The sequence below is a fragment of the Thrips palmi genome, unplaced genomic scaffold (assembly GCF_012932325.1).
Source record: "Thrips palmi isolate BJ-2018 unplaced genomic scaffold, TpBJ-2018v1 HiC_scaffold_6, whole genome shotgun sequence".
NCBI lineage: Eukaryota > Metazoa > Arthropoda > Insecta > Thysanoptera > Thripidae > Thrips > Thrips palmi.
This window is the reverse complement of record NW_023144633.1, coordinates 2,693,255-2,711,839: the sequence shown is the minus strand read 5'-3', so window position 1 is coordinate 2,711,839 and position 18,585 is coordinate 2,693,255. Positions and strand designations below refer to the sequence as shown.

Sequence of the window (18,585 nt, the reverse complement as noted above, 5' to 3'; positions counted from 1 at the left end):
TGGGGGCAATTGGTGTCAGAGATAACATGGCACTGGGCGCACACTGTCCCAGCGTGGATTTGCCCACCTCCGCCTCGGAGCACGACGTCGACGCCGTCGCCGTGGCGGGCAAACCCGCGCAGCACGCAGCAAGGGCCCTTACTCGCTGCCCAGGATGTCCAGGAGGATGCCGCTGTCGTGAAGGAAGCTGGTCTCCGCGCTGCCGTTGGTGGTCGTGAGCGACAGCCCTGCGACAGCGAGGGAGAGGACGGCGTCAAGGACTTCCGGATTGAGCTCCAGAGTCGCTAAACATGACTCGAACCGAACGTGTGACCCCACCAATGGATTCCTCGTTCGGAGAGCAATCCATTGGTGGGGTCACACGTTCTGTTCCAGTCCTATTTAGCGACTTTTGAGCTCAAAACGCGTCCGGGATTTGGACCGCCGCCACCGGTCTTCTGGCCCACTGTGCGTCGGCAGCCCTTACAGTCTTGGAACTTGACGTTGTCGAGCCGCGTCACCTTGTAGGGCGCGTCCGCCGGCACGAAGGCCAGCTCCACCTCCACGTCGCCGAAGGCGGCCACGGCCACGTCGAAGCACTCGGTGTAGGCGCTGCAGCCCCGCGCGAGCCGCAGCAGGAATGAGCTGCCCACTGGAGGGGAAGTTCACTGGTCAGACCCTGTTTGGCCACACTGGCACTTGGAATAAGTACTCCGGCAGGCCTCGCTCTCACCATCGGTGGCGGCTGAGAAGGTGATGTTGGCCGTGCGCGCGGTGCGCGTGGATCCCTGCACGTTCACGACGGTCGTCGCGTTCACCTCGCCCTCCTCGAAGTGCACGGCGCCCGAGCAGCAGTCTGGAACACAGCCCGGGTGGTTTATACGCGCAGAACTGTCTCTTCGTCTTGTCCTGTCTTTCGGTCAGTGCAACTTTCACTTACAGTGGCTCAATTTGAAGTGGTGGCACTCTTCCCACGTTGTGTTCATCGTCTGCAACAAGAGAGTCAAGTTTAGCTGCATCAGCGCGGCCGGAGGAAGAGAGAGCGTCGCTTCTTTGTCGCTTGTTTACGTCTTCTCACTCTCACTCACAGGCGGCATGCCTCAAAACAAGTCACATGGGGCCCTTGGGGGGGGGGGGGAACTGTCAGACAAGCCAGGCCAAGTCGGCCAGGCGATCAGAGCAAGCTCACCAAGCCCTCGGGCAAGACCAGGGGCTGCCAAGGAGGGGGAGGGTCTTGGTCGTCGCCGGCCACGTACCCGAAATCGGCAGGAAGGGCTGTCCGGGGCACTGGAAGTAGTGAGGGGCACCAGGAGCGCGCAGAGGACCACGACGAGGAGCGCCCCGGGACGGCGGGCAGTCATCGCAGCCCCATCAGCGGAGAGCGGAGGCCGCAAGTCGGAGAAGTCGAATCAGCTGGAAGCGGCGTCGCTAAAACCAAACAGAGAAAACCAGCTGAAGTGGATGAGTTGGCCATGCCATTGGTGATAGGTCCTGATACAGTGGCCATCCTGCTTCCAAGAAGCCGTTCAGGGCATTACCTAAGCGCGCCAATAGAGCGCAGGGCTAGCGCGGGGAGGGGGCGAAAGAGAGAGGGGGAGGAGGGGGAGGAGGAGTGGGAGGCCTCTATCACCTGCCGGGGGAGATAGCAGCGATAGCACACTGTTGGGCGGCTCGACGTCAAAAACACGAAGTGCGGTAAGGTTTTCAGATGTGCAGGTCGGCACCCGTTGGCACTTCGCTTCAGCCTTAGAGTGGTCATTTTAATTGAGTTAGCGTGTGGCGCCGTGAGGCTGGGAGCGCGGAGGCGGTACACTGGCCACCCTACCCCCGCCACACGTGTGCATGTGTTTACCCGGCGAAAACAGAATTTAGCCTTGACTGTGTTTACGTGTCCGAACCCACCACACTCCTCGCACCAACGACGCCACAGCGCGCCACAGTCTCGCAACATTCTCCTCTGCCGTTCTCCGCGACGGTATCTCTGCCGAGCGGCCGTGTCATATAGCGTATTTGCGTATCTACACGCTGAAATTTACGATGGAGGCCCTTCTGATAAGTGCTTCCAGGGAGCGATGCCAGTAAAGGTTTGCGAGTTTGGGATACTACCCTACTCTCTTCTGGGAAGGACGCCGTGCCTGAACATCGGCTTCAGGCGTCCGCGCGCGCTCCGACCGCGGCGGGCTCATTTTGAACAGTCTGCCTCTCTCGCACTCTTGCGTTCCGAAGGGGTGCGAGAGAGACAGAGTGAATCTGCAAGAGCTGCAGTCTGACTCACCCCGCTCGGGCTGCGGCAGGGCGGGCAGGGCCGCGCGGCTGCTCGGTGGCCACTCCGATTCAGCACTTCGTCCAGGCCATAATCACCATAATCTATTCGGCGCACTACACCTCGGCCACGCCGTGCTCGCCAGCACCAGCAACACCAACGGTGAACAAGCAGATAGCGTCGATGCGAGTGACGACCACACCGCGGGACCCCCTGGCCTGCGTCCTGCGCGTCGACCGGCGTCGGAGCGCGTCAGAGCGCGGTCATGGACTGGCTGACTGGCTGGCGGCCTGGCGCACTACCACACCCACACCTGGCGACCCCCCTCCCTACCCCCACAAGCACACACACATGCTCTTTCTGCCGCTTCCTGCGCTCGCTTCGATAAAGTGTGTGCGAATCTTTTTTTTTTGACACTCAAAGCCACTTACAGGGTGCTCGGGGTCTGCCTTACACCAGGCAGGCCCGCGCAAGGCCCCTCTCCATCACTGATTCACAAAGTAGAGCCTCATGGCCTGACGGGATACACTAGCTGCGTGAACGAAGTTGACCCAAGATTCGCACTTGGTCGATGACCGTCCGAGACCAGTCTGGAGATGTTTCATCTTAACTCACTCACGCCAACTGCCCGTTTCGTGCACAGTCCGGAGGGGCTTGCGGTGCGCGCTTTAGCAACCAAACAACTAAACGAACGCGAAGACGCGCAACGTCACATCTCGGTTCCAATTTTCCCTTTCCCCCACCCCGCGGCACCTGGTGCGCGAGGGGACTCCCCGGGACAACCTGTGCGGGCAGGGTCGCTTTGTCTCTCTCGCACCCCAACAAGGGAGCGCTCCATGCGAGAGAGACGGAGCGATCGTACGAGGCCCTTGTTTGGCAAGCTGCAGCAGGTCCTTGGCCGGTCCGAGGAAGCTGTTTTCCTCGAATGATGCCATTGACGTCACCGCCCCGAGCTTGCTTTCCTTAAACGCCCGTAAATAACGTCCCGAACGACACGCGGGGACAGACAAACCCGAGCTATTGGGAACAGAATTTCACTCACAGTCGAATTCCCGGGCATGACTCTGCGTCTTCTACCATTTCGGAGCGATGAAAGACAACAACTTGAGGATGAGAAGAAGGGCCCCTCCCTCCGCTCTCCGCCCCGTTCCCTCCCTTTTCCAGCCACTCGTGCGAATAACCCGCTCGGTCGTCGTGCAAATAACCGCGCACCACCTGCTATGAGAAATTTCTCCTCCGCACGGCAAAGCAGAAGACAGATGCGGAGCGGAGCGATGCGAAGGCCGTGCAGTCTCTTAAAGCCCCGTTAAATTTGAAAAAATAAGCCGTCGAGTGAGTTGTTTTCTGAGAGCTGGCATGTAAACCACGCTGCGATTTTTCTGACACTCACTTTTTTGGTGCGGAAGTCAATCTGTGTCGAAGAACGCAGGCTGGCAAGGTTAGGAGGCCGCTGCTGCGTCTGCTAAGGCAGCAAATTAGGCGGGCCAGCTGTGGGTTTGTTTACCTACAGCCGCTAGACTCACATCTCACATGGAACAACGAGATGATGCCAGCACTAACACATCCATCGATGATAAAACAGAAGATTTTGGTGACAACCCTACGCGAGACACTCTAGCCGACGGACTGCTGGGCTTGTTGAGACCCACTGTCGAGCAACTTGACGACAGAGTGAAAGCCACAAGGTATTTTAGTCATTCTGACTTTTTTCTATCAAATTTGGAATAGGGTAGAGAATAACTGGTGTCATTTCTTTGTCCTCACAGGATCAGCCAAGGGGAACTGAAACAGCACCTTGATAGTCTATCAGATGAAATAAAGCAGCTTTCCGAACATCAGGCCTGTCCCTTAGATCTAGAAAAATATATTCGTAAGTTGAACGATGCTAAAGCAAAAATTACTGTTGTGGGCAACATCTTGCAATCATCACAGGTGTGTTTCTAATTGTGTGAATCAGTATGTCCACCCGTACATAATAGAAAAATTATCTCATGCTCATGAATGTGTTTTTTTTTTCTGGGGTTTAACAGGACCGTTTAATAAAACTTACTCAGCACATAAACAAGGAACAAAACCGTCGAAAAGCATTGATTGAACCAACTTCAAATATAACTCCAAGTTCAACCCCATTGGAACCAACTTCTACATCTAACTAATCATTGGCAGAATCCTTTTTTAATATTGTATCTTTTCAAACATAACTGTAACAATGAGTTCTCATGTTAATGAAACGCTTGAAACTCCTGACCTGTCTCATTTGAGTCTGACAGATTTTGACCAAGTGTATGAACCAAGAGAAGATTCTTTTTTGTTTCTGGATGCTCTTGAAAAGGATCTGAATTTCATCCGCTCTGTGCAACCCAGATTAGGTCTGGAAGTTGGCAGTGGATCTGGTGTGATATCAGCAGCTGTAGCAAGGGCCTTGGGGTCTACTTGCTTTATGATGGCTACTGATGTTAACCCATTCGCATGTAGTGTCACTCAACAAACTGCAGAAAAAAATAAAACCAATGTAAGTAACTACTCACATAAATTCTCTTACAACAGTGTTGTTAATACATAACTTCAGGAGCGTACTCACTGTAAATTGTTGTTGTGTTTGCAGGTCGCATGTGTGCAGATGGATTTGGACACAATGTTCAGAATGGACAATTCGATTGACCTGCTGCTGTTTAATCCTCCATACTGTGTAACTTCCTCAGAAGAACTGATTGAGCCAGGAGAAGATGGTTCATTCCTTCATTTAGCCTGGGCGGGGGGTCTCCGAGGAAGGGAGGTCACTGATCGCCTCCTCTCTCATGTGGGTAAATTACTGTCATCAAAGTCGTTATTTTATTTAGTTGTTATCAAGGAAAATGATCCAGCAGAAATCATGAATGTGTTATCTGTTCAAGGTTTTGAAGGGAAGACTGTTGCTAGCCGGAAAGTAAAAAATGAATGTTTGTCGGTTTTAAGGTTTTACAGGGGCCTCTAACCATTTCCTTTATACTGGAAATACAATGTTATTTTTTTTAGTTAATTTCTCTATTTTTATATTTCCAATCATAGTCCCTCAAAAATCCTTGGTATGAACAGATAGCAAACTGATTTTTAAGCAGGAAAGGGTTGTATCAAGAAATGTGACCAAAGTCTTATCACAACATTTTAATGCATTCTTGGTATCACACATTGAATTTTGACACATTGATTTATTCCATAAAACTCCATTTTAAATTAACAACTACGCAGACATTCACATTGCCAGACTCCTGTAGTGAAGATGCACAACTAGCATCCTTTCCACAACATGCAGTTAGGCAAATTTAACATTATGGTAAGGTACGAACAGTACATTAAGAACGATATAGCACAATTGAACAGACATACACACAGTTTTCTAAAGCAAACAAATATTTTGGCCCTTCACATTTGACAAGGAGCACAGCAAGAGCTAAAAGAACAGTAGCGCAAATGCAAGACAACATATTTGTGCTATACTTCAGAAGCATATCTATGCCCTCACAATGGATAATTAACTTAGAATGATGTTCAGTTCTGTGTAACCACAGCAAACATTTTAGAAGCTGCAGTTTCAAATCGGGAAATTTAGAGGAGACGGCAAAAAGGATTATTAACTTAGAAAATAGCTCAAAGCAAGAGGGGGAATTACTATTAATTTTGATCAGTTCTGGTTTGAATTTTTTGAAGGACAACAATGGAAGAATGAATTTCTCAAAAAGAAACAAAGTGAATAACATGAATACACACAAAATATTTATTCTATATTAAAATTGTTTCACCCATCATTCATAAGAGGCATCAAAACGTGATGGCATTTGGAAACTGCAATCACTGGACAGTGTGAATCGAATAAATCTTTGCTACATTAGTCTAGGCATAGCAAAGATTTAGTCCATGGCACAAAACATGTTTGAGAATTATGGCCTTACCAATTCTTTTAAGCTCCTTAAGCATCAAGTAATGCTCGCGGGAAGTGACATATCAAGGAAGAACAGGGGAGAATATTTTTAAGTTTGAAACTATTGTGACTCCCCTAGCACAGAAAATGTACCTTAAGTTGTGGTGAAAACTTAATAAATATTTGAGCACTAGAAAGAAAAAGATGGGCATATTGATAATACGAAGAACACAACAGTATCTACACTATGAAGAACATTTCTTTGGTACACATTAAATGGTCAGTTCAGACAGCAAATGCTAGAGAACCAAAAGTAAGCAGTCATGATTTCTGATGTAGTGTTAAGCAGATCAACACAGTAGCTAGATAACACCGTAAGAAGGATGGAGTTTCAGGCCAGTTTTATAAGTATTTCAATATTTAGATTCACATGGTGCTCTCATGTATTATGCAATGCAGTCAAACTAGAATGCTGTCAACTGCCTTTTTTATGTTCTGCCACTTTCAGTTATTGTTGGCCTCTTTGATCCACCCATCTGCACTATTCAGTGAAATCACACATCACTAATCACAGCATTGTTTAAAAGAAATTCACTCGTTCAAACAAAAAAAATGTTACCTGCAAGGGAGATGGCGACTTCCAATATGAAATAATTCATCTATCAATAAGTTTCCAGTTCCTAAAAAAAGTCCAGAAAATAAAAGCATACTTTGAAAATAACAAAAGAAGAGGGGGTGGGGAATGACAGGTGTAAACACTTTGATGTAAGTGAGATTTTGAAACAGAACCCACCTCCCTTGAAAATTAGAACCACATTTAAGAAGACACAACTCGCCATACAACAGACAGATATCAAAACAAATTTAATATTGCACAACCACATTTAAAGTTAATTATTTCTCAAATTTTACAATACTATACAAAACAGTTTTCAAACATGCACAACAATGGTTTACAAGTAACAATAACCATTCCAGAGTTCCCATACATTTATTGTACACATACTATTTTCCAGTTCTGATCCCAATTTTTTTTTTTTTGTCTTTTCATTGTCTCTGTTAACAATGACTAGGTCATTTCGGCTGTAGCTGAAAGAAATGAAACCAAGGGAGTGAAACGTATGTAAAATAATGGTTATCAAACAAATGCGACTGGATATGATAAGAATGTGTTACAATAAAATACAAATTCATGGTTTCATAAACCATGGAAACGTGGACACTAACACTTTACAATCTTGAGGAGCAGGTTTCTGTACATTTTGTTCTCTGAACAAAACCATAAATAAAAACAAAGCAATACAGCAAATTTAATTAAAAAAGACAAATGGACACCATCAGCTATTTACATGGGTGTGAACCTATCTTCACACCAATCAATTCCACTTTACAGTTTGTACAAAAATACCTATGTGCTCTATGGACACGGAGCTAGAAAACTCTTTTGATGTGGGAGTAGAGTTTCAATGAAAAAATGGGAATAATATTATGGCAGCCCATAATCATATTAATTGGTCCTTCATATAACGGGAGCCCTACCCACATTTCCACTTCAGTAACCGGAGATGATATTTTGATAACAAATGGTCAAATATAAATGGACTTTGAGCACTTGTGCACTGTAATGACCACTTACTATCAAATACACCATCTCAAGATTGAACTCTTTTCCTAAACAGTCCATTTTAAATATCTCTATAGTACGAACTATACAATGAGAGAAACGCACAGCAAAACTAACCACAGTGCCTCACAGTAGTTCCATAATTTGGATTGTGAGTAACAAAAAGAGGAGTAATACTTCCAACATGTGTGATCCAGCACTCATGTTTGGATTAGTATTTCCAACATGGTCATACACAGATGCAAATTCTCCCTTATCCCCAGAACAGTTGCAATTTACTAACAAAACAACATATGGAGGTTTGCAAACATATTTGGTGGTCAAATATGTTTTTCTGTTCTGTGCAATTTCTAGAAGAATATTTTTCATTCGTGTATTCACTGGCAAACAAAACAGAGAGACTACATAACACTGACCTGTGTAAACTAGTTCCAGAATACCATAAATACAATTTTGGGAACACAGGTCATTCAACACGGACGAGTCAAATCAAGAGACAACCACATTAAATTACATAGTGATGATATGCAGGCTGATGATGAGTTTAGGTTGAACTTGATGGCCCAGTGAGAGCAAGAGTCAGTGCACCTGGTCCAACTACAGGTAGTCTTCATCGGGAGGCGGGGGTGGCCGCCAACTGGCGAGGCTCAGGCGGCCGCTTGGGTACTGGTACTGCTGGTACTGGTTCTGGGGCTCGTCGTCAGCGTGCTCTGCCGCCAGGATGGAGGCCGCTTTGTAGTTGATGGGGCCGTACGAGCGGTAGTCCACGTCCGCGTAGTCCAAATCGGAGAACTCGGGCCTGTAGGGCTGGAAAAGGCAACACGAGTTTCAAATTAGTGCGAGACACATCTTTATGATGCATATCTGGCAAAATGATAGCAGAAAAAAAGGTTGCAACCCTTTTTTTCCACACAAATAAAATATTTCTCTCAGTGAACAAAACTAACGATCTTAAATTGTGAGTGTTAAAAAACTCCTTAAGAATTACTGTTATCGTTACAAATCGCAAAATTCAATTAGGTTCATGCTTTTCTAAGTATTTCGAAAGTGTTATTCACACCAGCAAAAACGCAAGGCACACCCAAACAACACGAGGAAGGACAGGTCACTTCTCGAGTGGGGGCTTGGAGCGCCTGTCAGAGTCGAGGTAGCCCAGCCCGCACAACAGGCCTGCGCGGCGGGCTAGCGAAGGCCTCCCTTAACTTCGCCACCATTGGCACTGCGTTCGTAACGGTCGGGCCGACGTACCTGGCGTTTCAAACATCTATCTCCTGGCCCACGTCGTGGAACTTGAGCACGGCGTGGTCCAGCTCCAGGTCCAGGTCTAGGTCCAGGTCGGCGCGCTCGCTATACGAGGGCGGCGCCGTTCTCTCTCTGTCTCTGTCGGCCTTGTGGCCGTGGTGCAGGCTGTTGGCGTAGTTCCGCCGGGAGCTACTCATGCCCGCCACGCCGCCGCCGCCGCCGCCCCCGGACGGGCCGCCCCTTCGCGCACTCGCACTGATAATGTCTGAGTAAATGGCACTACTGCTGTCCACCAGGCCGCCGTAGCTGGGCGGCGAGTAGGGGAGGGGGGGAATGGACGGCGGCAGGGACGGCGAGGGGCCGCCGAGGCCGCCGAGGCCGCGCGCGATGGCGGGCACCGAGGCCGGGCCGGCCTGCCGCCGGGGCAGCGAGGCGCACGACGACAGCCTCTGCTGGTGGTGGAGGTTGTTGGTCGAGCCCTGCTGCTTGTGCCTCGACGGCGGCCGCTGCAGCGTGGCGCTGTGGCCGTACGGCCGCGACACGAGCGTCGTCTCGCCCAGCGCCGCGTGGAGGCCGTGGCCCACGCCGTGGCCCACGCCGTGGTGGCCGAGGCCCACGCCCACGCCGTGGTGGCCCAGGCCGAGCGGCGAGCCCAGCGCGGGGCCCGACGACAACTGGTACAGCGGGTGCTGCAGGTGGCTTTGGCTCAGGTGCAGGGTCTGGCGGAGAGAAGGCGTTAGTTGGGGTTAGTCCACAGGCAGCAGTCACACACGGGGTTAGAGGCTAGGGGTTCAAACGTCAAACGGGACCACTGTGGCAGCTAACTAAGGCCAAGGCAACGTTCAGCAGGACGAGTGCAAGATATTAAGTACTACTTTTTTTTCTAATTCCGATAAAAATAATAAACTACTAAATGACTATGATAAAAAAATCTATCAGCTTGCGATTTATTTAATAACAGCTGGTGGATGATATGAATTGGGAATTTTCGGCAACTGCTGAAACTTCTGAGTCGTTCTCTCTTCGTCGCTCCGGGGCATAGCTCACCGCATCCGAGTCGCCGCTGTCGGCGGGCCCCTGTTCGGGCTGGGCGGGGTCGGTGTTGGAGCTGGCGGGGTCGGGGGGAGGGTTGGCGGTGGCGGGGGTGGGCACGATGGGGATGGGCACGTTCTGGTACGTGTGCTTGCTCGTCGTCGGCGTGGGTGCGGCCTTGGCGCTGCTGGGGGCGACGGCCTTCCTGGGCGCGGGCGTGGGCGGAGTGGCGGCCGCCCTGGACCTGGCCAGGTCGCCGTGGACGGCGCAGTTGGGGTTCACGTTGACGGGCTGCTTGGCGGTGCTGGCGGCGACGCTGGCCACGAGCGCGGGGCTGGTGAGGCTGGGCGTGGGGCTGGTGAGGCTCGGCGCGCTGCCGGCCTTGCTGAGTCCGCGGAAGGCCTCCGCCACGACGGACTTGGGCGCCACGGAGCGCGCCACGGGCCGCACGCACAGCGACACCGAGTGCGCGCGCGCCGGCTTGAGCGGCCGGAACCCCGGCGTGGCGGACGGCGTGGCGGAGGCCGCGGTGGACGCCGTGGAGACGTCCTCGGTGGAGGCGGCCGCGCGGTAGGGGTGCGGGTGCAGCCGCAGCGACCGGAACTGGTGCTCCGGCGACGCGGGCGAGCTCTTGGGCGACCCCGAGGAGCGCCGCAGCGAGTTGAAGCAGCGCGTCGTGGAGCGCGCCGAGCCGTAGCCCGAGGACTGGCCGTCCACGCCGTCCGCGTCGTAGTGGCTGAGCCCCAGCCCCAGGCCCAGGCTGTTCTGGCTCAGCTCGCTGCCGGGCCTGGACGCGGGGGCGGCGGGGGGCGGGGCTGCGGGGCACGGCGGGGGGCAGCGTGGTGGGCCGGGGCGGTGGGGCGGGCTGCAGGCAACACACTGGTACACTACAAGCAGGCAAGCGGGCCGCGCTGGCCGACAGCTTCAGGCCATGCGGTTAGACAAACACACGAAAAGTCACGCCACTACGATAAAAGCTACGTCTGGAAAGCAAAGGACAGGCCTGACATGCACTCTCTACCCTATGCTAGTGCTAGAGGCGATTTGAAAGGGCCGAGTGTTGCCGTTGGAGGCGGCCGTTCAGTCCATGCGGCTTTCCCTGCTTCGCCTCGCACCGTCACGGAGACCCTACCGCACCAACCGGTGCCGATTTAAAACTCCCGCGGTAAAAAACTAAAACTCGAATCCCCAAAGCAGCCGGGAGCCCCGTGACCGCGGAGGAGCTTTCTGGCGGAGGAAACGGACAGGAGAACAAGATGTCGATGTAAGGGAAGCGGGTTCAAAACTCGTTGGGAACGCTTTGACGTACCGCCGGGCCCTTCAGCGCCTTGTTTCGCGAGTCACTTCTCACTGGTGATCGAAAGCCGTCTGCCGGACAAGGAACCGCTAGGGGCCAAACCACATTTTTAGACACTTTTTCTCTTTTCAAAATTTACTTCTTTTCGGTGTGAGTGTGCGTGTGTATGTTTTTTTTTGGTTGAGTTGAAACAAGCGGCTTTGCTACCTCCGATTGCCTTGCGACTCGCAGGGACTCGAAAAGAACTAAGAACCTAAATTAAATAGTGCAAATTTACAACAGCATTGTCCAACCGATGCACACCGGTTGTCCACAAGGCCACAGTTTCCACTGCTCCAAACATAAAATCCCTCCCGATCTCGAGAGGTTTGTTACTCAGTTAAAAGCGTGCCTCGATCCTGAAGTAGAAGAACAAAACACGCTGATTGAAATGAAGAGAAAACAGGAGCATTGCATAGTTGTTTGAAATTTTAGGAGACTGTTTTCATAAACAGTCTGTCGAGTGACACAAGATGTATGCCCGCAGAGCTGTATACTACAGGGAAAACAGCTTCTAGTGTGTGAGTAGTAAATTTTAAGAAGGGAGCTGGCAAAGCACACTCGCATTCACTTCAAGCGAAAAGGAAAACCAACCCAGATGCGAAATCAATCGAAACTTACATCCCGAAATAAAAAGTAGCTAAACGGCAGTTTCGAACGTTCGTTTAGGGACCGCCTAAAAGAAGGAAAATGTGTCAATACTGGGACACCAGTGGAGAAAGATGGCCCACATTTTAAAAAAATCTAATTCTAACGGCTGCCACGGAATCTCAGGTACTAAAAGGGAGAAGACGCAACCCTTTCCCTAACACAAATATTTAAAATATAATAGTAAACAATTAATTGAAGCTAAAATATGGTACGCAGTGAGCAGTGCAACTTTACATCTAAACTAAAAAAATGAAATAAAAAAAGTATTCAGCAGAATACACATAACATAGAGAGCAACAATTACGAGTCCAACAAATTTTCAAGAAAGCACTATAGTACTAGCCTCTGTAGAGACATGCGCATAATGTATAATTTGAGTTTCGGGTAAGCGGGCCAGCGGGCAGAGGGCGCGTCCGCGCAGAACGACTTTGAAAAACTAATCGAAATAATGTCTATCACATTTGCGTTGTTTGTTTATCCAATTTTTTTTTTAAAGGAGTGGTATTTGGACGCTGTTGACACGCCCTCGACCCGGTCCCGCTCCCCGACAAGTGCCACGCCTGTCCATTTGCTTTATTGCTGCGGTTCAAACGACGAGGCGGACAAGGGAGACTCACCTTATTGGGCGCGTTCTGGATGCCGTGGAAGGGCAGGTTCTCGTAGAAGGCCTTGCCGTCCCCGTCGGCCGGGAGCAGGGCGTCGCCGGGAGCATTGTTTCTGTCCTTGGCTTTGTCCTTGCTGATGGCGGGATTGGGGCCTGCGGGCAGACGGACCAACGTCAGACAATGCGGCACGCTTGGCGCGGCTCGGCGCGGCTCGGCGCGGCTCGGCGCGAGCCTGGCCGCGAGACGCGCCTAAGAGCTTCTTTTCAATGTACATTTTATCGGGCAAACGAAGGCAAGCCCCGTCATTCATTACGCGGGCAAATACAACCGGAAGCTTTTGGCGGGTGAGCTTCGCTGCACGACCAGTGTTGCCACTTTCGCGGGCAGAAATTCCCACGCTGTACCAGCGTCGACAGAGTTGCCAACCCCAGCCTGCCAAGCCTGCCCTTTGCTCTCGAGAAGTTCCCTCGTTGACAGGCTGAGGTTGGCAACCCTTTCCGGGAAATTGTCGCCTTCTGGTGGCAACACTGGACACACCTGTGAAGCGTCTCCAACATAAACCTGCCCTCTCCCCACCGAAAGCGAGAGAAAAGCCCGCAGGAGTGCCTAGGCGACGCTTCACCCAACGCTTCACCCAACGGCGGTGCTCACTGCCACGACACTGCAGACTGACTCCAAAAGTCGTTTTCGTCGCTCTGTCTCTCTCGGGACGTTCCATGAGTGCGGGAAAGACAAAGCGACGAAAACGAGTGTGCCGACAGTGCGCGCGCCACGCTCGCGGCTGCATTTGTCATAAACTGGACGCTAGATGGGTGTTGGCACACCTGTACGCGCCTTGCCACATTGCCTTACCTGCACCCGGCTTCTTGCGCTTTCTAGAGCCACCGGGATTCGCCGACTCGTCTAGCCTCTTGAACGTGACCACTAACATGACAACATGGAACACAACAGACCATGCAGTTACGCCTCTAGAGCAGTGACAAAAGTCCAACAAAAAAGAAACACATGAGAAACATTATCATACACAATGACGAGACAAACTTAAGGTGGGTTCGGAATGCGTGGCAGGCAATCAAGGACGAAGCGAGGACGGCATGCACAAGCGAAGGGGGGGATGGCACACCTACAGGCAGGCGGAGCTACTTCTACGGAACGGGAACAGACCACCTCTTGACGCTGAGTTTCGGTGACGTACGTGTGACAGCAACTGTTTGTAAATAAAAATAAAAAGCTTTCCGTAAAAAAATGATTGAAAAAAAAAAACACAGAAAAATTTGCAAATGCCGGAGAAGAGACACCGTGGCTTGAGGAACCTTCACCGTCTTCGCCGAAGGCATCTTCTTCTGCTGCTGCGCCGGGAGACCACCACCGTGACCACCACCTCCACCGGCTGGGTGCGGGTGGCGCAGTGCCACCAACCCTTACCTCCCGACTTGCTGTGGAACACCCCGGGCAGGGTGTCACCGCGCTTGGAGCTGTAGCTGTTCCTGCCGTTCTGGTCGCAGTTGGAGAACATCTGGCGGATTCGGTTGGCGCGCGAGTGCTGGTTCGTCTCGTCCGGCATGCTGGGTGGGGCCTGCTGGGCCTGCAGCGTCGTCAGGCTGCCCGCGCGCCTCCGTCTCTTCTGCTTCTTGGGCGGGGCGGGGTTGAGCGCGGGCGTGCTGCTGCAGTTGTTGTTGACGCTGCTGGTGTTGTTGTTGTTGGCCAGGTGGTCCGGCAGGCGGGACAGGCTGAGGCTGTGCGCGCCGTTGACGTGCACCATGACGCCCGGCTTGAGCGGCCACTTGTGCTGGTGGCGGGCGTTGGGGCTGGCGAGGGCGGGGCTCTCGGCGGGGGAGGGGGCGCCGGGCGAGGGCGCTCCGTCCGGCTTGCCGTCCGGGGCCCCAGCGGGGGCACTCGCGTCTCCCTCAGGACTGCACGGGGTAAACACACAAGGTAACTACGAGGAAGGAGCAAGGAGGACTAGAGCACAGCCAGGGGATGTTCAAAACGAAAACAAAAATAACTCACAGAAACATGTTTTTAAAATTTATAGTAAATGCAGTTTAAGAAAATTTCCGTTAATGATAATTATTTGTGTAGAATTAATCCCAAAAAATCAATTGTAAGATTTAAGGATGGAAGAAACTGTTTTGTAAAGTCCAATGCACCAGCAGACCGAATCAAGGAAACATGAAATGTACATAGTTCATGCAACTTAGAGAAAGAGTCAGTGATGCCAATAGGGAGGATATATACACAGCAACACACGAAGATTGAACATGTTTCTGTCACCCAAACGATCGAAAACAAGAAGAAAAGTTCATACAAGTGCAGGGGTTTAAAGGGGGCAGTGATACAGAAGAATTATAGGGCAGCGAAAATTAACAGATCGCAAATGCCTTGGTCATTTAGCCGCCCAAGCAGACTACCAAAACGTCTAACATTGGATGGAGAGCTGAGAGCAAAGAGGAGTAAGATTGCGGACAGCTTTAAGAACTTGCTTAGGAAAAGCAGGGGGCATGAGGTTGGTCACACAGGCACACAACTCGAGAAAACAACTTGGATGCTCCATGGTTCTCGTGGGGGCATCACTGGAATTACTTCGGGAACAAAACGAACCGGGTTTCTTTTAACGAACAAGGTTTTTACAGGACAGGCTTAAGAGAAAAACACCTCCGCGAAAAAAAATAATTGGGACTCAAAAAAATACTTACTACAGTAACTGTTGGCCATAGAGATTCGCCACGAATCTCTCATAGCTGCATAAAAAATAGCAGATGCAAGAATTGGTTAGTGAAATGAAGAGAGCTAAGCAGAAGCCACGAGCAACAATCGGATAAAAATGTCTAGACACTTAGGGACTGGGCAGGAATAAGTAATTCTCCTTGTAAAGATAAATCGGTCCGGGGATATTTTCTGCTAGCGTGATCAGAGGTATCTGACTACAATATGAATGCACTTGGGGCCATAGAGGTCAGAACACTATCGACACAGGTCAGAACGCTATATTTTGTACAAAATTATAGCAGATAAAATGAAGTCAGAATATATACAAGAAACGGGATAAGGGGAGAGAAATTTAGCACAAGGACGTAGGCATTTGACCAAGTCGGCCAAAAGGAAAACTTTGAGAAGGAACAATTAATAACCGTTTCCCATGCTGAATAGACAATTGTTTGCGCACATATTTCTTTTCATTTTTAAGAACAGCCTATTAATACTTTGTGTCAACTTACTTTTGTCTCTCCTCCAGCTCCACAGGATTATTATCTATAAAAGAAAGTTGGAGAAGCACAATGGATGAGTTTGTTAGTTACAAACAAAATGAAGAGAAAACAACGAATACGCGTCCTGCTTCGGGATGAAATTAAGAGGTCCCACAGAGAACAGGATATTTTTTGTTAGAAAGAACCGAACACACAAAGAATTAATGCACAAGCTCCAAAATACTTCACTCTCTCTCATTCGTAAGAAAGAGCGCCAAAATGCACTCAAGAAAGCAAACTTCTTGAAAATTTTCCTAGTAATCAACAGTCTGAGCCATGGGCTTCATGCTTCATACTTCAATGGCTACGAAACCGACGGCAATGCAAGCTTACCGAGAAGGCTACCCACATAAATACGAGGTGGGCTACATGTTCTTCTCAAGTGCCGTGGAAAAAAATAACTCAACTCCATGCACAAGCAAGACTCATAGTTCATCCCTACAAAGTCCGCATGGATGGTTTGGCAAAAATACATTCGAATCATAAACCGTACATTACATTCAAATGATCCATTACAAAAGAAATGCGTTTAATATGTCATGCTGATAATATTGCATCATGTCTCAACAGAAAGTCGGTTAGATATATCATCTGCCTGAAGCCGAGAGAAAGTTAGCACTGGCTGTTCAAGCAAACGCAATACAGGAACTCTTAACCAACTTACCTTTAGATGTTATAGAGATAGATTGAAATAAAGTGGCATTTCAGCATGACGGCAAACTGAACCCTAACTGAACTCGCGGGGACGTTGCGTCCCTCACCGAGAGTGACTGACTAGCCCCCCACCCTGTAGTCACGACCAACCAGTCGAGAGGCGTTACCAGTGTACTTACACTTGTCTGCAGCCCGCTTCCGCCTGCACACGAGGATGATGATGATGCAGATGATGAGCACCATGATGATGGTGCTGACCACCACGGCGATGATGATCATCAGGTTGTCGTTCTCCAGGCGCTTCCACCAACTCAGGTTGCCTGCAACGAAGCGAGTTGTCGTGAGCGCCCGGTTGTCCAAATCTCGCTCAGCTCAAAACTATCTCGGACACGCCGAAACGACGCCGTGTGAGCATTCTTTGATGTGCCACAGCACGACGTTGTTTCGGGTGTAGTTCGGTCGCCAGTGGAGGTGCGACCCATTACCCCACCCTCTCTCTAAACACAAAAAAGAAGTCGAAAAAAGGAGGGCAAACAGGAAAAAGGCGGCGAAAGAGAAAAAAGGAGAAGATTCAGGGTGCTGCAGGGCCTGTGGCTGATGTGATAAATCGCATCACCCTGTCATCACTCAAGGCCGCAGTAAAGACATTAAGGCCAAATATTGATGGGTAATTGCCACTTTGGTGCTGCGGCCTGAAGGATGGAGAATAGGGGTTCCATGCAACTGTGACTACGAAGAAAAGCTATCAACTGTTCATCTCGGAATTTTTATCTCTTGAGGTCAATATTATGACTCATGACGTCGACTACTCTTCGTTCACCGCTGGCACAATTCTTTTCACTGGCTGTCCAAGCGTGATCATGCATCCATGCACAACCCGTCAGGGTAGTTCCTCTAGCGCCAAACTACTCCAAAACTACGTTCGTAGAAAAAGAGTACCTGAACGAATCGTGATATAATTACCTGCAGCTAACTTACTACTTTTCTCCTTGTAGTGGGCTAAAAGCACAGGATAATGGAGTCGGGTTTAGTACAAGTGAACAGCGTGGTTTGATTTTACTGGAAGTTGGATTTCTAATTGCCAATCTGTATGATTAAAATACGGAAGGTCCCTGCAGGGACACGAGTGAACGGATAAGGAAACAAAAGCGAGGGATGTGTGAATTTTGGAACAAGGACAGAAATAGAGAAGAGAGAAGGAAAGAGGGCGACGGCTCCTCGAGGGTTATTTACACGTGATTCTATTTTGGAAAGTGTTCAACGTGTTAGAACGAGGAGGGAGGAGAGGGGGCATGTAAGTGTCTAAGTTCAAAAGGGCCAAAAGCGGAAACACTTCAAGTATAAACACAAGGGCTGCTTGTGATGAAGGCAGTCCCATCTTAACTACCTCACACACAACCAAACGAGGGCAAATTCAAGCAGCTTAAACACTGCTCCGAAGCATTTGGCCCGCCTGGCAGCCAACCCGACCGTGAAGCAACCGATCGGTGGTTGGGAGGCGTGCTCGGGCAGACGGGGACAAACTAGGTGCCGAAAAGCCAACAGCAGAACACATCTCGCCCCGCCATTTTCTTTACAAGCCGTGACTGGCCACAAAGCCTACACCTCTCCGCGTCGGGCCCGAAACAGTGATGACAGTGTGCCTCACCTTGCACGCCGCGCTCGCAGGGGAAGGACGTGCCCACCGCGTTGGTGGCGTAGCACAGGTAGGTGCGCGTGTCCTCGGCGCGCGTGTCGAGCGTCAGGCGGCTGCGCAGGCCCTGGCTCACCACGTTCTCCTCCACCGTCTCGTTCGAGTTCTCGATGCGCCACGTGAAGCTCACTTGGTCCGGGTTGGCGCGCACCATGCACGTCAGCACCAGCTGGCCCTCCACCTCCTCCGACGCGATGGTGCATTCAGGTTTGTCTGTGGGCCGGAAAAATAAAAAAATGTAATTAATTGAAAAATTTCAATTGTTACCAATTTACAACTTCAATTTTTTAAAATTTAAACCTAGAATTAAAAAAAAAATTTCAAACTTTTAAAATTTTTAAAATTTTTAGCTGTTAAAAA

At 50.2% G+C, this 18,585-nt stretch overlaps 4 protein-coding genes across 11 annotated transcripts in view; 2 read left to right on the top strand and 2 right to left on the bottom strand.

Moving 5' to 3' along the window:
* Window positions 1-6: 6 nt before the first annotated feature.
* On the bottom strand, window positions 7-3,421 carry LOC117651553. Of its 6 annotated transcripts, none has more exons than XM_034395654.1 (6): window positions 3,285-3,421; window positions 1,236-1,407; window positions 920-968; window positions 713-835; window positions 467-631; window positions 7-227 (listed from the first exon to the last, which is right to left on the bottom strand). In XM_034395654.1, exons 2-6 carry the CDS (start codon window positions 1,338-1,340, stop codon window positions 139-141), a joined length of 531 nt encoding a protein of 176 aa, XP_034251545.1. In that variant the 5' UTR covers window positions 1,341-1,407; window positions 3,285-3,421; the 3' UTR covers window positions 7-138. The 6 variants fall into 6 exon arrangements, with proteins under 6 accessions (XP_034251545.1, XP_034251548.1, XP_034251551.1 ...); XM_034395657.1 differs by lacking the exon at window positions 3,285-3,421 and adding an exon at window positions 2,858-2,978; XM_034395660.1 differs by lacking the exon at window positions 3,285-3,421 and adding an exon at window positions 2,862-2,965.
* Window positions 3,422-3,463: 42 nt separating this feature from the next.
* LOC117651554 (SNAPIN protein homolog) lies at window positions 3,464-4,430 on the top strand. 2 transcript variants are annotated; one of them, XM_034395662.1, is made up of 4 exons: window positions 3,465-3,574; window positions 3,649-3,927; window positions 4,009-4,174; window positions 4,273-4,430. In XM_034395662.1, exons 2-4 carry the CDS (start codon window positions 3,773-3,775, stop codon window positions 4,396-4,398), a joined length of 447 nt encoding a protein of 148 aa, XP_034251553.1. In that variant the 5' UTR covers window positions 3,465-3,574; window positions 3,649-3,772; the 3' UTR covers window positions 4,399-4,430. The 2 variants fall into 2 exon arrangements, with proteins under 2 accessions (XP_034251552.1, XP_034251553.1); XM_034395661.1 differs by having other exon boundaries at window positions 3,464-3,927.
* Window positions 4,427-5,261, top strand: LOC117651552 (methyltransferase N6AMT1-like). The gene is made up of 2 exons (XM_034395653.1): window positions 4,427-4,754; window positions 4,848-5,261. The coding sequence occupies exons 1-2, from the start codon at window positions 4,452-4,454 to the stop codon at window positions 5,214-5,216; spliced, it is 672 nt and encodes a 223-aa protein (XP_034251544.1). The 5' UTR covers window positions 4,427-4,451; the 3' UTR covers window positions 5,217-5,261.
* Window positions 5,262-5,373: 112 nt separating this feature from the next.
* The window catches only part of LOC117651551 (hemicentin-1), a 96,389-nt gene continuing 83,177 nt past the window's right edge, over window positions 5,374-18,585 (bottom strand). For both annotated transcript variants that reach the window (XM_034395651.1, XM_034395652.1), the window contains 9 exons: window positions 18,181-18,438; window positions 17,496-17,531; window positions 16,712-16,852; window positions 15,849-15,882; window positions 15,327-15,371; window positions 14,056-14,543; window positions 13,483-13,554; window positions 12,643-12,782; window positions 5,374-8,571 (listed from right to left, as the gene is read on the bottom strand). In XM_034395651.1, coding sequence (XP_034251542.1) covers window positions 8,362-8,571; window positions 12,643-12,782; window positions 13,483-13,554; window positions 14,056-14,543; window positions 15,327-15,371; window positions 15,849-15,882; window positions 16,712-16,852; window positions 17,496-17,531; window positions 18,181-18,438 — 1,424 coding nt within the window. In that variant the 3' untranslated portion in view covers window positions 5,374-8,361. The remainder of the gene's footprint in view (window positions 8,572-12,642; window positions 12,783-13,482; window positions 13,555-14,055; window positions 14,544-15,326; window positions 15,372-15,848; window positions 15,883-16,711; window positions 16,853-17,495; window positions 17,532-18,180; window positions 18,439-18,585) is intronic.